Raw genomic sequence first — 14618 nt, 5'->3', positions numbered from 1 at the left:
GGCGACAGTGATAGATAAACAAAAATATTATAAATCAACACTCAAATATTTGATACGCTACATCACCAGCTAAGGCTCTTAAATAGTTTGGGGTTCAACCTATATTCCACCTCAGTGTTCCACCGCAGTGTATGATAATATATTATTAATTATTAATATAATTATCTATTATCTATTATCTAGTTAGTGCATTTATTCAATACTTGAACGCCTCGAGAGGGTATCCCTAGTTTCGGTGGGAGTCTGAAAAAAGTATAAGGTATTTGGTGTGTGAGAGCGTGAAATATGCAAAATCCAAGAGGGTCGCCGCAGGGGCGGGAGGAGGCAGGCTGCTGGGGGCGGGCCTGGTGGCAAGTGGGGCGGACGGAATCATTTCGGGCCCGCGAGATGCCGTTAAGTCGAACAGTTCTCTACGAGGCACGTTGGCGGGCGGAACTCGCAACTCGACGCGATCGCAGCTGATCGGACGCGAAAGAGAGAGGGACGGCAGACGCGGGCTGGAGCGAGAGGGCCCTAGACCAGCAGTACGATTTTTTACCTCTTTCTGCGGAATATACAGATCTCCCGACACTTTTTTTTGTGCAGTGCAGTGTTTATGTTTTTTTGGCTCGGTGACCTAAAAAAAAGGGACACGGTGAGCTCCACCTCGTAAGTGCCCTACTGAGGGAAACTCGGGAAAGTGGCCAAGTGGGTGTGAGAGGGGGAGGGGAGTGCCTTTCTCGGGGAGCAGATCAACTAAAAATAGCCAAAAACATAAAAACGAAGAAGTCGAGCGAGCGAGAATGCTTACAAAAACAAGAAACAAAAAAAGGAAGCCAAAAATAATTGAAAGCGTGGGCAGCGTTCGAATAAGCAAAGTACAGTGAGGCCGCCCTACGAGGGCCTCCTAAAGAAGAGCCAAAAAGTCAGCCTGCACGCAATAAACCCAAAATATAACAAAAGGTCCATCTCGGAGACACTACAGGGAGCCTTGGAGACGCCTTATCGAGTGCCACCTGTACAGAATCAGTTGGGATAAACAATAAATTGGCCAAAGGCCAAGCAAGAAGAAGCGATAGCCAGAGACAGATCAAAAGAAGCCAGCGGACAAAAGAGCAACAGGTGGGAGGGAAACCGAGACCCAGAATCCTTGCAACTTGCCCCAAGAGTTCAGCCTCCAATGTCCCAGTCGGCGGGGGAGGAGGACCAGGAGGACCTCGAGGAGGATCCCCTAGCGAATCTACTTAGTCTGAAGCTGCGGAAGCCGGCCAACTGGAACTGGGAGTTGAGCACCTCACGTAGCTGCAGCAACATCGCCCTGCCACGGATCCTGTTGTACGACCATACCGGAAACCTCCTGGTCGACGCCACTGGGCAGCGGGAGGGCACCTACCGCTCCGGGGACTCGCCGCGGCGCCGCAAGCGCTCCGCCACATCCAACTTGAGTCTGGAGAGCAACTTCCACGGCCTCCAGATAGCGGAGGCCACGCCCACGCCCACTACCACACGCACAGCAACGCCCACGGCCGCACAGACGCCCAGTTCGAGCGGCAGGAGCGGGGAGGGTAGAAAGAAGAGCCACGGAAGCTGCATCGACTTCAGCACCCACGAGCTACCTAACTGGGAGCCCTCCTCGAGGAGGTCGAGCTCTTTGCGAAGCGTCCGCTTCCAGACGGCGGAGGAGCTGCCCGCCTACCCCACTCCGCCCTCCACCTCTACGCTGAACTCGTCCAGCTCGGGCCCGCGGGAGAAGAGGCGCTACCGACGCTCGCACAGCTCCATCTTGGAGCGGTTCAGCCTCTCCAAGGGACGCCACTCCTCACCGGAGTTCGCCCAGGAGATGGAGGTGGAGAAGGCGCCGCGGTACTTCCTGCGCACCAGCAAGGCCGGCACGCTGGTCATCCGCGAGGAGAGCTTCAGCTCCCAGCGAATGCGCCACCGACGTCGGCGTCCGCCCAAGCATTCCTCCAGCGAGAACATCCTCCAGGAGCGGCAGGACGAGCAGGAGGTTCCAGAGGCAGTAGTTGTGCAGGCCACAACGCGCCAAAGGGTGGTAAGAACGGTGTCCACCTCGGAGGAGGAGGCGGAACAGCAGCCTAGAAGGTCAAGGACGAGACCCAGAAACCAGAGCCATCGCAGTTGCGGCAAGGACGCAGCTCAGGGTAAGTTCCAGGACCTTTCGATGCCCTTTCCTAAATTTGACCACTCTTCCAGACCTTATAACCGTGGATCCGGATAATTGTGTGTACCGTGCAGCGCCGGGCGCCACGGCACGCTAGGAGAACGCCCCGAAGAGAGTCTTCGCAGGAGACTGGACAGCTAGGCTGAAAGAGAGAGGAGAAGAGGGAAAGCGAGCAGTGCGAAAAGAGACAAACCAAGAGTTCCTCCCTGTGATGTAAGACGATAGAACCGACAGAAATAAAACAAATAAAATAGAAATCATAAGTGCAGGGCGGTATGGGGGCTCGGGGGATACTGATTTGAGTTGTCACCTATTATGGGTCTCCCATTAGACCCCATTAGAGAAGGCAGCAGACAACCTTTTCAATCAGAAAACGTATTTAGAAGGGCAGTCAGAGGTGAGGCGTGTTCCTCCGCCTGAAGGTAGGCTTTCCGGGCCTCCACTCGTCTCGGTAAGCCGGGGACTGGCGTGGCGAGTCCGGAGGCGCGTGGCGGAGCAAACAAGCTTATCTCTAGCACCCACTGATAAGCCGAGTCGAAAGACAATCACCAAAGTTGGAGGGCTCAGTGCGATCGCGAGAGCCTTGGAACGAGATGCGGATGCTGTGGCTCCTGCTCTTCCTGCTTCTGGGACCCTCCTGCCGGGGGGCGGGCAAAGTGATATACTTCAACCAGCTGAACAGGACCCAGTCCACCGAGATGGCCAAAAACCAGACCGACTTGCTGGGCAAGGGCATGCTATTCGACGTGCGGGGGAATCGGTGCCACCGGGGATTTACGAGGGACCACCACGGACGCTGCCGAAGAGTGAGTATCTCCCTCTGGATATCATTGTGAGGTCTGCTCATCCCGGTTTCTGCCTCCCTTCCAGATTGTCAGATAGCCGTGCTAACTTATTTTAAGATTCGTGTTTATTTCGAGTCTGTGCCGAGATTAAAGTAAAAGCCGCCGACCGTTCATAAAGCGAGATAAGACAGCTGATTTCTATTCCACAAAAATAATAATAAAAAACAAGTTCCAAAGCAGTCGATTGTGCAATTGCGTCTTAATCCCATGAAGAAACATTCCAATCCGGACTTGGACCTTAGGGGGAGAACCCCCTGGAAGGTACGATCCGAAGTTTGGACTTGGGCCTTGCGCTTCGTCACGAAATCGGAGATACGTCACATCACGTGTCGCCACCCACGTAATTATGATGAAATTGCTGAGTTTCGTGGCGTTGCAGATACCCAGATACCTAGATACCCAGACACAAGATACAATTCAAAAGACACAAAAGAGATAAGGGCGGATCGGTGAGTAAGTCGGTCAAAAATAGCAACGATCGATGGAGTCTCCTCCCACAAAAACCCATAACCCTTATGCGGTGACACTTTCGGGAAATTTCAGTCGCCGGGCCGATAAGGTCGGTAAATAAATCCGTGACGTCCTCTAATTACAATCAAATGCTCAATGGGGAGTCGCGTGGTAGCCCCGATAGCTAGTCGCCAGTGAATTGCCAAAAAACACACTCTTTTACAAAGAATTTTGAATGGCTCACTGGTCGGGGCAGCATTATGAAGCTGAAAAGCCCAGTAGTCGCGGTTCTATCGCGCCGATCGGTACCTGATTTGTTGATTCGCCGACCAAGTCACCAGTATAAGGTGGCGAAAGTGGGCATTATATTTGTCCCGATAAGATATAAATATTCGGGTACTCGATCCATTCTTGACGATCCATTCGGAGTTTCCACCTATTAATTATGCTTTTCGAGTAAGTAGTTTGGATTAGGCCGGGCCTTTTGAGTCATAACCCCTGACGTAGATAAACGATCCATTCAATACCTTTTCTCCAATTCATTGTTTGCCCAAGGATCGTAGGTTTTCCCAGAAGAGTTCAATACGGTGGCTAAGGGTGGCCACGTCCCACAATTATGCTTGTGGGGGGGTTCTCTCGTGATGACGCTGTGCCAATGGACTTAGGAGGTCCGTGCTCAGATACAGATATAGATACAAAGATACGGGGGAGTCGTGCTCGGCAACTCGGTAAATCAGTGCTGGGGAAGGCGGAGCACTCAATTACACAGATTGCAAACGGCATGGAGGACAAGGCGGGCAGATAAGATTTCCCCCGGGGCTGGCGGAACAGGGTGCCGTGCGTGGGTTGCCGAGGCCCCAACCGTTGGGCCTCCGGAGTGGGGACACCCTGCTGCGCTCTCTTCTCGCAGGTTTATCAGCCGAATGGAAAGACTGAGGGCGAAGAACACTAATAAGTGGTACCCCAAAATCGTATAAAATCAGTTAACTGCCGGCACTGGAGCAAGCCACTTGGTTAGCTCAACTCTCTTTTTTTTTGATCGGAGGGATATCGGACGCATATCGGAGAAATGTCGTCGATGCATCAGCTGCTCCTCTACTCGCTCTGCCTCTGGGCCGTGATCGTGTTCTGCGCCCCCGCGCCGGTCGAGTCGCGCCGGGTGATCTTCCTCAAGCCAAACGGCATTCACCGCGGCCAGATCCTGGCCACCCACGGGATGGAGAAGCCCTGCCCCCAGTGCCACATGCACGACCACCGGGGCAACTGCCGCCGCATCATCTCCTACAATGCAGGTGGGTCGGAAGCCTATGCCACATATCACGTATGCGCGTTACGTATACGCCCAGTGTGTCACCGTAATCGAGAGATTACATAGTGTCCACTCGTGTCCCGCTCGAGTCCCCCCTCTAACCACTTTTCCCCTTCCTCTCTCTTGCAGATGGAGTCCGCTGCTAGCCCGCGAAGTGAAGTGAAGTGAAGTGAAGTGAACAATCCATCATCATCGCCACGAATCTCCTCTCCCAGCCAAACTATTTATTTATGCCATCTATCTGCCTCGCCCGCCACACTATTTAATTAATCGTAATCCGTAATAAAACATCAAATAGCCGCAACAGTGGCAATTAAGTAAATATTTTTATTTCAATTTGATTAACGGCCTGCAATAGCTACCGTCCTGGAATTCCATTCAATCCGAATATCTCATTTCAAAATCAGAAATATGCATCACTGAGGGATTTTTTTCTTTCGGGCCTTTCGAGTGGATTCGGAAATATTTTATTTATAAATTATAACACTGACTTGACGTAAATACCCCTTGCCAGAAACTAATCAGAGTCATCGACACAGGCAGGTGCTGTTTTCTGTAGCTCGGATTGTTTTGGCCTGGTTATCAGTCTTAATTGGCCTCCACTCACTTTTTTTCCCAATAAAAAGATACAAGCTAATCCAATACACCATCTGATATCCAGTCTAGACCCTTCCCTACAAGCTCCACATGCGTCAGAGCCCCTTCGAGGTGGTTGCTCCGCCAGACGACGTTAAAACTTTGGACCTCTACGTCAGCCCAGGGGGCGGGGCCCTTAATCAGGTGGTGGACAGGTGATTCGGATTCAATTTGGATTCATCAAACTCCCTTATCGACATGTCACCCGGAATGGGAGATAAATGCTGAATGGAATTCAAATTTTGCGGGTGCCGAGTTCTTCCCAAATCATAAACTAAAAACTATATAATACCCAGTACTTGATTGTAACTCTTGAAAAGATGTAGTATGTTAATGTAGGAAAACTATGGTAGTTTTATTGTGGAAAGGATAGTATAGAAACTACCGAGAAGTAAACCTTGTACTGTTATTCATTCACTCTTTTTTTAACTGCTTGCGGAACTCTTGGAAATCGGGGACCTGTATGATTTATGATTTCTCCACTGCTTGATAAAGTCGGTGGGTAAATTATATTCTACACCGATTGGTGGAGGCCCAAATGCTATAGCATAGTTTCGGGCTGCAATAGGGGGATCCAGAAGTGTGAGAACGCGGCAAGTGCGACCCGGAACACCGGATGTTGAAGCGTCATCGGTACGCGGAATGGCAATGGTCAGGGATCCACTCGAACTCGATGAGTGGGTCCGGGCCCCACCTTGGCGGGCTAACTCACGGCAGTGGAATTTTACTATAGCCGCGATTTGCGACACAAGACTCTGCCTGAATTGGCACAAAAATAGCTCCCTCGCTCTATAGGTCTATATCTGTAGCCGATATGTGGAGAACCCGGGGGACCAAGACCGCAGACAATATACACATGGGTCTGTAATTATTCGCTTGCGAGTGGCCGAGGGCTATGGCTTTGGAGACATTATCTTATCGGCTGGCAGCGGAATGCCTTTGGGCTTATCTTATCGATTGGCGTCTTGGAATATCGACGGGCGGCACACCGAGAGCGGGCTCAGTCATAAAAGCAACCCGCAGGCGAAGCCATCGTGCCCGCCATCCGCAGTCCGCAATCCGCTCTTGAAATCCGTACGGAAAAGTTTCCAACCTGCGTATTGATTTTAGTGACGACCTCAACGACAAGATGCAATTAAGCCGCCTGCTGCTAGTGACCCTCCTGGTCTTCGGCCTTATCCTGGCCCAGACGGAGTCCCGACGCCTGATCTTCTACAGTCCCCACAGCCGACCCCTCACCAGCCAGCTGCTCGTCTCCCGGAAAATGCCGCGGCCCTGTCCTGCCGGCAAGATGCGAGACCACCGGGATCGGTGTCGCCGGGCCGTGATCTTCGGACGCAGCAACTGAGCCACCACTGGGAATCAGACGCCCCACAATCTCCAATTACACACTTTTTTTTTGTTAGTCGTAAGCTAATTTATTTTAGCAATAGTTGCGTCACAATGTGACGGCCAAGTATTTATTACACTATTTATTTTTAGCTGTTAACAATGATAAGTAATAAACTAATGTGTCCGTAAAGATAGAAACCGAAGAACAGAACCTTACATGTTTGCTTGGTAATCGGCAGAAATAAACGATTATTTGTGAAAGATATACCCGGGTTCGGGTACTATCCTGGGAACAAAAGCTCATGAAACTTGAATAAATATGCTTTGAGTCACGAATACCAAATTATCCTCTCAAAATCTAAGAAGATTCGTATTTTAGTCATGGTTAGTGAGGGATCTGTGCACTACACTCCTTCCTCGTGCAGGCTTCCCCATGATGATCTCAGGGCTTCGAGTATTATTGCCCCATACTATAGTGTTATGGGTACGCTATAACATCGGTATTACTATATTACTACCCGAACCTTTTCTGTGTCATGACCGAATGGCTCTAATCTCCGCAAAAATCTAGATGGGGTGCGATTAGGTCCGCGGACATGCTCGGTAAATTGCCGCCGGAAATCAGTGACGTCAGGGAGATATGACGCCTTCGTCTGAGACCTCAACCTCAAACGTCAGGAGTGCGAAAGGGAAAACCTTGGCGGGGAACTCCCACAGGTAGCCCCCGTTTCCCAGTTATCGGGTGTCAGGAATTCTGTTTATTTAATTACGAACACAGTAGTAAAAAGTGGCATACCTCGTCAGTTTCTAGGTGATAATTAGTCCGGGGTTCCTACTTGATCTCTGCAGCCCCCGCCCCCGTTGACCATAGTTCCCAGTACTCCCCCAAAACTACAAATCAAATGAAACTTCGGCCTGGCTGGAGGCTGTCAGGCGCGTGACCCGCAAATTGGAAATATGAAAACGGCAAGTGGCAAGGTGGCAAGGACCGAGGTACTCCGGAGTCCGGAGCCCGGACAGGTGGAGGTCCTGCTTCGGAAGCCGGATGTTAACGGCCAGTGGCTGCAGTGCAGCAGGATGTGGTAACAACCGGGTGGTCCAGGGGAGAGGAGCTCGGGGCAAAAGCCAAACAAAAGAGGAAATTAAAATATGCAGACCGAAAACCGCGCGTTTTGAATTTTCGCGCGTTTTTTGGGCCACGCTCTTGCATAAATTGCCAACACCCACTGGCCACCCACCACCTCCCTCCACCCAGAGCCGCCCGTGTACCGGCCACGCCCCCTCGATTTTTTAGCATCAGCCATCAGTGAAGCAAGGCGAGAGGGTCATGTATCATCAAAATATGCAAATCTCGATTCGGACACTCGCACTCGTCCTGGGGATTCGCATTCGCATTCGCATTCGGACTCGGATTCTTGATTCAAAATGTGGTTTATGGATTGTGGGATAGGGGGGTGGCAGGGCGAGGGTTTAGGGGTAACGGGTTACGGTTGTTTCCTGTGTTTTGCAACAGCACAGGGGCAACAGCAACAGTAAATAAGCTGGGAGGACACTTGCAACACGGCCGAAAGTAGTTGCCTCTGGCCAGGACTAGAGGGCCGCCGGCAGGAATTTATGCTTATGCACTCTAACCCCCACTCCGCCCCATTTCACCTCGTCAATCGGCTAATCAGTGGCCTGCCCGGGCGGCAGGGAACCCCAAACATCCGCAGATCCTGAAGTCCGCACTGAAACAGCCATTGAAATTAACCTCTAAGCCTGTCGAGCACTTTATAGTTTATCAACCCAGTAGTTTAAATTAAACGTTGACCCTTTGTTTCAAATATTCTTGCTCATATTTTCGAGTATCCTTCGGGGTCCTTTGGGCTCTGCGGGGTCACCTAGGGTTAAAGCACCAGCGACCAGGGGCATGTGGCAAAACGATTTATGCGCTGCCAGATAGGAATCGATTGAACTGTGTCGGCGGGAGGCAGGACAAGCAAAAGGATATGGGGCAAGTGGCGGAGGCACGGAGCCAGTGGGTGGCTAGGGGGCGGCGAGTGTTTAGATTGAATGTAAACTGCACTTATGACAATGAACAAGTGACCCCGGATACCCGGGTGCCCGGGTGCCCGGTTACCCGAACCCGACCTGCCACGCCCTGCTGTAAATGCCGTGGGGCAGAAGGCGAGCACGGAAATGCTGAGACCAGGATACTAGAACAGTGAGTGTCCTGGGCAAGGACTCTCTCATAAAAAGACGAAAAACGCATTTTTTTTTGGATATTTGGAATATTTGAATTCCAACTAAGAACTGGAAACTATTTCGCGAAAAACCAAATAGGAACTATTGTGGCAATGTTGCCCACTGTAGAGCAGCTCCATCGCACCTCCATCCCTGGCCCATGGCCCACGGGGATCCTGATCCTGGCGAGAATCGAGGGGCATTCAGAGACTGAGAGGAGTGTGCAGTCCATGGCTGAGGCAATTTCTATTCCTTTTTATGATTTATGGCGTTGAAATATTAGTTTTGCTTATTTCCCACAGACCCCCCTTGACCTGCCTGTCTGCCTGCTTGCCACATGCCACCGCCCTGGTTCACTGCTTCCCTGGGGCAGGTGGCAAGGAGCCGAAGCAGGAGCAGGAGCAGTTGCAACGTCTGAGGTGCATAGCTCATTTTGTGAGCTGCAGCAGGTGAGCGTTTATAATAATCGAGGGGGGTCCGAGGGGCCTTGTCTTGAGGCAGCTGAACTTGCCACATGCCCCACCTGCCACCTTGCCCCTGCCCGCAACGCTAGATAAAATTGTTTCGATCAGACTGCGTTGCCATCTCTCGCAATTGATGCAGAAATCCTTTGTGTCTGTGTGGGTATCCCGGCGTGTCCTGGCAGGATGTGTGTGTGTGTGTGTGTCTGGGGAGGTACTCGGGCTGAATGTGTTAATAAATTGCCACTTGCAGCTATTTTGCAGCCATGGCAAATTGGCTTTTATGCAATTGGCAAAAGGTCCGATGCCACAAAGTATTCAAAAGCCAGGTACCCAGTGTCTTCTCTCCTCCTCGTCTTTGTCCTGTCTCACTCGCAGGATTCCCAGGCATTCGATTATGGCTTTTACGGGGCTAGTCATCCCCCCGATCCCCGTCCTTGCTTCGTGTTCAGTGGAGTTGTGGCAAAAGTCCTCTTATTTGGTCTGAAGTCGGCCAATTAGCCAAAGCCGCTTTGTTGGCCCTATTTTCGGCTGCCTTGCCTCGGCGATGGATGAGAGGTCCTGGTTGTTATGCAGGTAACATATTCATTTTCTCGCACCTCGCAATATGGGGTCCTTATGGATGAGCTCCTGCGTGTCAAGTGCCAATGGGCTGATGTGTTTATTTGCCCTCCCAAGTACCGAACGACGGCGATAATCGATGCGTGTGACAATTAGGTCCTGGCACAAAAACCTCCACCTCCCCCCACTGTCTTCCCCGGGAAAAGCAGGAGAAGATCTCACCCCCTCAAGGGGGAATGTCTCAAAAGTCCCTTGAGGGCGAAAATCGAACAATGCTTTTCGCCAGATCGCGTTGAAAATGAAATTTAATTTTATGACTCATTATTTTACGCACGCACCTCGCACATAATTCTTGCTACGGTCTGGCCCCGAACCCTCCACCCTCCGCCCTCCACCTGCCACCTTCCACCTACGCCCCCGACATACGCACTCGAAGAAAAAACTGGGGCATAAATATCGTTTTTTTCGGCAGGAGGGGGAGGTCCTTAAATGAGCTCCGTGAGACATTTTCCGTTCCGCCTCGATTGTCAACAACCCGACAGGCTCGAAGAAAGGAAAACACCTCCCCCGCCTTCTGAGGACCTCCCAAGGACCTTCCCCCCCCCCTGCCAACCACCCCAAATGTTTTTTTCTCCTTGTTTATTCGGCTTATTTATTTCGCTTTGGCTGCTGCCGTTTTATGCACACTTTTACTTTTACTTTCGCCAACAATTGTCCTTTTCGAGCTGGTATTTGTGGGTCCTTTGTGCGTCATGCAGGTGGAGTCCTTACCGACCCACCCCCCCTTGGAATCAGCGGGGAGCCGTGTCTATTTAAATCGAAGCGAAATCAATTTCGGGACTTGCGTTTTATGCACAAGGCACACATAAAATTCGCGCATGAGGAGCAGGCTGAGCCCCTCCCCGCCACCCCGCCCGTGGCAAAGCCCCCCTTTCTCCCCCCCTCATGTGTACAGACAAGGCCCGGAGTGGTTTCAGTGGCGGATGCATTCACATTCGAGCACATTGTTGACAATTGAAATGTTTTCGAAAGTGTGGCGGGGGGCCTCCTGTTTGAGGAGGCAGGGGCGTGCCTTTTCAGGGGTGCCCACATGGGATTCGCCAAGCCGCAGGATGGAGGGAAACAGCCCCTTTTTGGGACACCCCACCCCAGCCCCTTCGAACGTGAAAAAATAATCGCATTTCCGATTTGTGATTAGCGTGCGATAAACATTCGCCGTCGTCTTCCTTTGTGCGTTTTGTGCTTTATGTGCCGCCGATTTCCCCGCGAACGGCTATATCCCAGACGACCTTTGCCCCATTTAGTCCCCTCCCCACCCTTCTCACCAAGCAACTGCTTATTCTCGTGCTCATTCGAACATAAATATTACACGCTGATTTCAAGTGAATTGAAAACTTTTATTTATTTACTTTTCGCGTACTTCTAAATGCTCGTATGCCCTCGCAAGGGGTCTTTAAATATTCTGAACCGAAATACCCTATTTATTAAAAGGGAAATTTTAATATTCGAAAATAGGGTTTGAGTCCCGGCTAGAATGACCACAGGAAAACTCTCCACCGCTAATCCGCTCTCATTTCCCCTCTCTCGGCCGGACTCTCCACTCCAAGTCGACATCTCCCCTACCACTAGCTCTCGGCCAGTGTCCTGCTGCCGCTCGCCAAGATCAGTATCGCTCGTTCCGCATCTTAAGTTTTCTTTTAATCGCTCTTGGAAATCGTTTTTAAATCAGCTTGCAACCGTTTTGATCGCCGAAAACCAAGCTGATGTCCGAAAGTAAGATATCCTTTGGGTATTCGGTCGGGTTTTCGCGGGTGAAAGTGTTTGTGTGTGATAGTGCTTTTAAAGGTGGCTAGTTCTTATCCTTCTAAAATAATAAAGATAAACTTCCAATACGAATAAAATAATTAAATAGTGATTTAAAATAATAATTATTCAAAAAGTCGCGTCGGTTTCTTTTTTTCGCGTTAGAGCGTCCCTCTTTTCGTTCTCTTTCCGCGTATTCGCGTTCGCGTTCGCGTGTGTGTGTGTGTGTGTGAGAGAGGCTGTGGGAGGCAACCGCTTATGGAGCATCCCCAGTACAGTTGGACAGGACATAGTAACATTAGACTCTGTGGTAAATGCATGTAAATATGAATGTGGAAGGATGGACGAGGATCGCTGTACAGTTGCGCGTGAGTTTCCTTTTCGTTTCTTCTTATCCTTTACACTTGTTGCTTAACCCTTATGAATTCACGTTGGGTTTATTAGCATACATAATTTTATTATTATTATTTATTATTCGTTAATATTATTTACTTATATTTAATTATTTATTGTTTTACCCTCTGGTGTCTTTGAATGGGTTAAAAGTTGGCCCCTTTTCTCCATAAATCCCCACTATTGGGTAGAAACTATTGAATAATTAATTATGAGACTTGTACTTGTATTATTCTTTTAATTTATTACTTGGCCCTTGTCTGATTTTCCCTTGAATAATTTCCCATGCATTTAAATTAATTTATTTAAAAAGCTTTATTTATTTGGAAATGAAATCTCGAAAAATAGAAGGCAAGAGCATATGAGCCTCGCCATCTCCGGGTATTTGACTTCCTCACTGGTTTTCCATTCCTGCTTACTTTTTGCGACGCTTTCTCGTTTTGTTTGATTTCTTTTTTGTTTATGCGGCGATAAAAGTGTCCCCTTCTCCAACACCACCCCCACCCCTACCCCCAAAAATGACGACTTGAATTTTCAATAAAACTTTTCTAGGTGGAGTTCCAGGGGGCTGGCTGGTAGGAACGACGGGAAATGGGGCATTTTTGAATGGTTATTCATAAGCACGCCGCCCGGTCATGAATCAATGCAGAAAGTGCGAAGTCCAAAGGGGTATCGGACGAGCAGGGGCGAGGGGTAAGGGGCACAGGGTGTCCCCGACAAGTGACAGTCATTGTAGCAGAAATTATTCCAACGAAATGTTATCAGTACTCTCTTGAACTTTGGCCCTAGTAACTAACTAACTAGTCATGGGTGCGTGAGTGTGAAAAGTAACAGGAAATGTTAGTTTGAATAAATAAATTATTCCATTGTTCAAAAGCTAGTTGCAAGTGCTAATTTTAATTTAAATCTCCATTAAATATATTATATTTGCATAATTGAGCTGGAATTATAAGTCTTGGGGGTTATCTGGGGAGTGTTTTTTAAAGAAGATCCCTACTACCCATCGCCTCGGGAAATCGACGTGTCACGCTGCCATCTCCACCCCGCCCCGGAACCGTTCATGTTGCTGACGGAGGCGGCAACATTATCGCTGGCAACATTATTCATTATCGTTGGCCAGAAGCGCTCCCCCCCTACCGCCCCTGGCCATTTGAAGTCGGTGACATTGCAACAGATACTTCTGCTCTGCCTCAAGTTTGGACTGTGGCACCCCCGCCCCCGCCAGTGCTGCAGCCGCCCCCTTTCTGAAGTCACAGCTCTGGACAAAGTTTGCGTGCGGTGGACAAAAAAAGGAATAATAAAGGGCCGGGAACACAAAACAGTGAACAGGAAAGAAAAGCCAACCCGCACAGGCGCATGTCAGCTGCGGTCGGCGTCGGCGTAGGCGCCACTGTCGCAGTCGCAGTCGGCGTGGGCGTTGCAGTTAGGGCAGAAAAACTTCCGTTCCGAGCTGTGCCCTGGAAATTGGCAACTCCACTCAAGCGGAAGGATTTCAGGACCCTCGGAGGCCAATGATGTGATTCTCTAAATAACCAGGACAATAAATATGAATGATATAGTGGATGAGCTCGGCCCTGCTGCCCACTACGTTGGCCAGAGATCCGATTTCGGAACCCCAATCCCAAAAAATGAAATCCCCGCAGCCGGATCCTTTTCATAAAAGGTATCAGAAATCAGTTTCATATTTTTAAGTGACCGGTGCAGCTGCAACATTTGGAGTTTTCGCATTTCGTGTGCGGACATATCGCCGCCCCAACGCCCCTCCACCTCTTGCCAGCCCCCCCTCTGCCCTACTGGCAGGACCTGAAAGGGAAGACGGATTTTCGTTGCTGGCCCAGTTGAGCCTTGAATATTTTACATTTATGCAAAAGGCAGGACCGAAAACTATATTCTAAGCGGCCAAGAAGGAGCAGGGGTAGAAGAGCCCACGCCACGCCCCCTGGGCGAAATGTTGCAACTTTGTGCTGCCTGCTGGTTCTGCTGTGACATTTTCGTAGACTTCGCCCTTGGGGGAAGAATGCTAGCCTCTTTAAGAGCCACTGCCAGTTAGTTTGAATTTTTGCGGTGATGCGAGTCGAGATTCGAAACAGAGAACGTGCAACCTTGTGGTTACAACATCGATACTGGGTATTCTATTGATTGGCGATGGGTTTTGCATCGGCATCGGCATCGGGGTTTTCCCGGACTCTTTTCTAGCAATTTCACACCTGGAAAAGCCAGAAAAAGCCAGAGGTTCTGCTCCACCTCCTACCTGGCTTGCTTGGACCTCCACTGGAGCTTCGTTTCTTCCCTACGTTCCCCGCGATAGCCAGCTTCGGGAGGGCAGAGAACCCCTCTGGAAGTGACTCTCTCGATCCCAGTGTAATTAAACATTTGATAACTGCAACAGCAAGCAGCTGCAATCGCCGCTGGAGAGATAAGACGGCAAGCCAGTCTGGGGCGCT

At 50.1% G+C, this 14618-nt stretch overlaps 4 protein-coding genes across 4 annotated transcripts; all 4 read left to right on the top strand.

Moving 5' to 3' along the window:
* Positions 1–416: 416 nt before the first annotated feature.
* On the top strand, positions 417–2418 carry LOC108123896 (uncharacterized). Its single transcript, XM_017239303.3, has 2 exons — positions 417–2141; positions 2194–2418. Exons 1-2 carry the CDS (start codon positions 1160–1162, stop codon positions 2256–2258), a joined length of 1047 nt encoding a protein of 348 aa, XP_017094792.2. The 5' UTR covers positions 417–1159; the 3' UTR covers positions 2259–2418.
* Positions 2419–2525: 107 nt separating this feature from the next.
* LOC108123899 (uncharacterized) lies at positions 2526–3185 on the top strand. The gene is made up of 2 exons (XM_017239305.3): positions 2526–2967; positions 3032–3185. Exons 1-2 carry the CDS (start codon positions 2755–2757, stop codon positions 3041–3043), a joined length of 225 nt encoding a protein of 74 aa, XP_017094794.2. The 5' UTR covers positions 2526–2754; the 3' UTR covers positions 3044–3185.
* A 132-nt stretch (positions 3186–3317) lies between these two features.
* LOC108123898 (uncharacterized) lies at positions 3318–5087 on the top strand. Its single transcript, XM_017239304.3, has 2 exons — positions 3318–4748; positions 4895–5087. The coding sequence occupies exons 1-2, from the start codon at positions 4526–4528 to the stop codon at positions 4909–4911; spliced, it is 240 nt and encodes a 79-aa protein (XP_017094793.1). The 5' UTR covers positions 3318–4525; the 3' UTR covers positions 4912–5087.
* A 1332-nt stretch (positions 5088–6419) lies between these two features.
* On the top strand, positions 6420–6998 carry LOC108123900 (uncharacterized). Its single transcript, XM_017239306.2, has one exon. The coding sequence runs from the start codon at positions 6531–6533 to the stop codon at positions 6747–6749; it is 219 nt and encodes a 72-aa protein (XP_017094795.2). The 5' UTR covers positions 6420–6530; the 3' UTR covers positions 6750–6998.
* The last annotated feature ends 7620 nt before the right edge of the window (positions 6999–14618 follow it).

Source organism: Drosophila bipectinata, chromosome XR (genome assembly GCF_030179905.1).
Source record: "Drosophila bipectinata strain 14024-0381.07 chromosome XR, DbipHiC1v2, whole genome shotgun sequence".
NCBI lineage: Eukaryota > Metazoa > Arthropoda > Insecta > Diptera > Drosophilidae > Drosophila > Drosophila bipectinata.
This window is presented reverse-complemented; position numbering and strand designations above follow the sequence as displayed.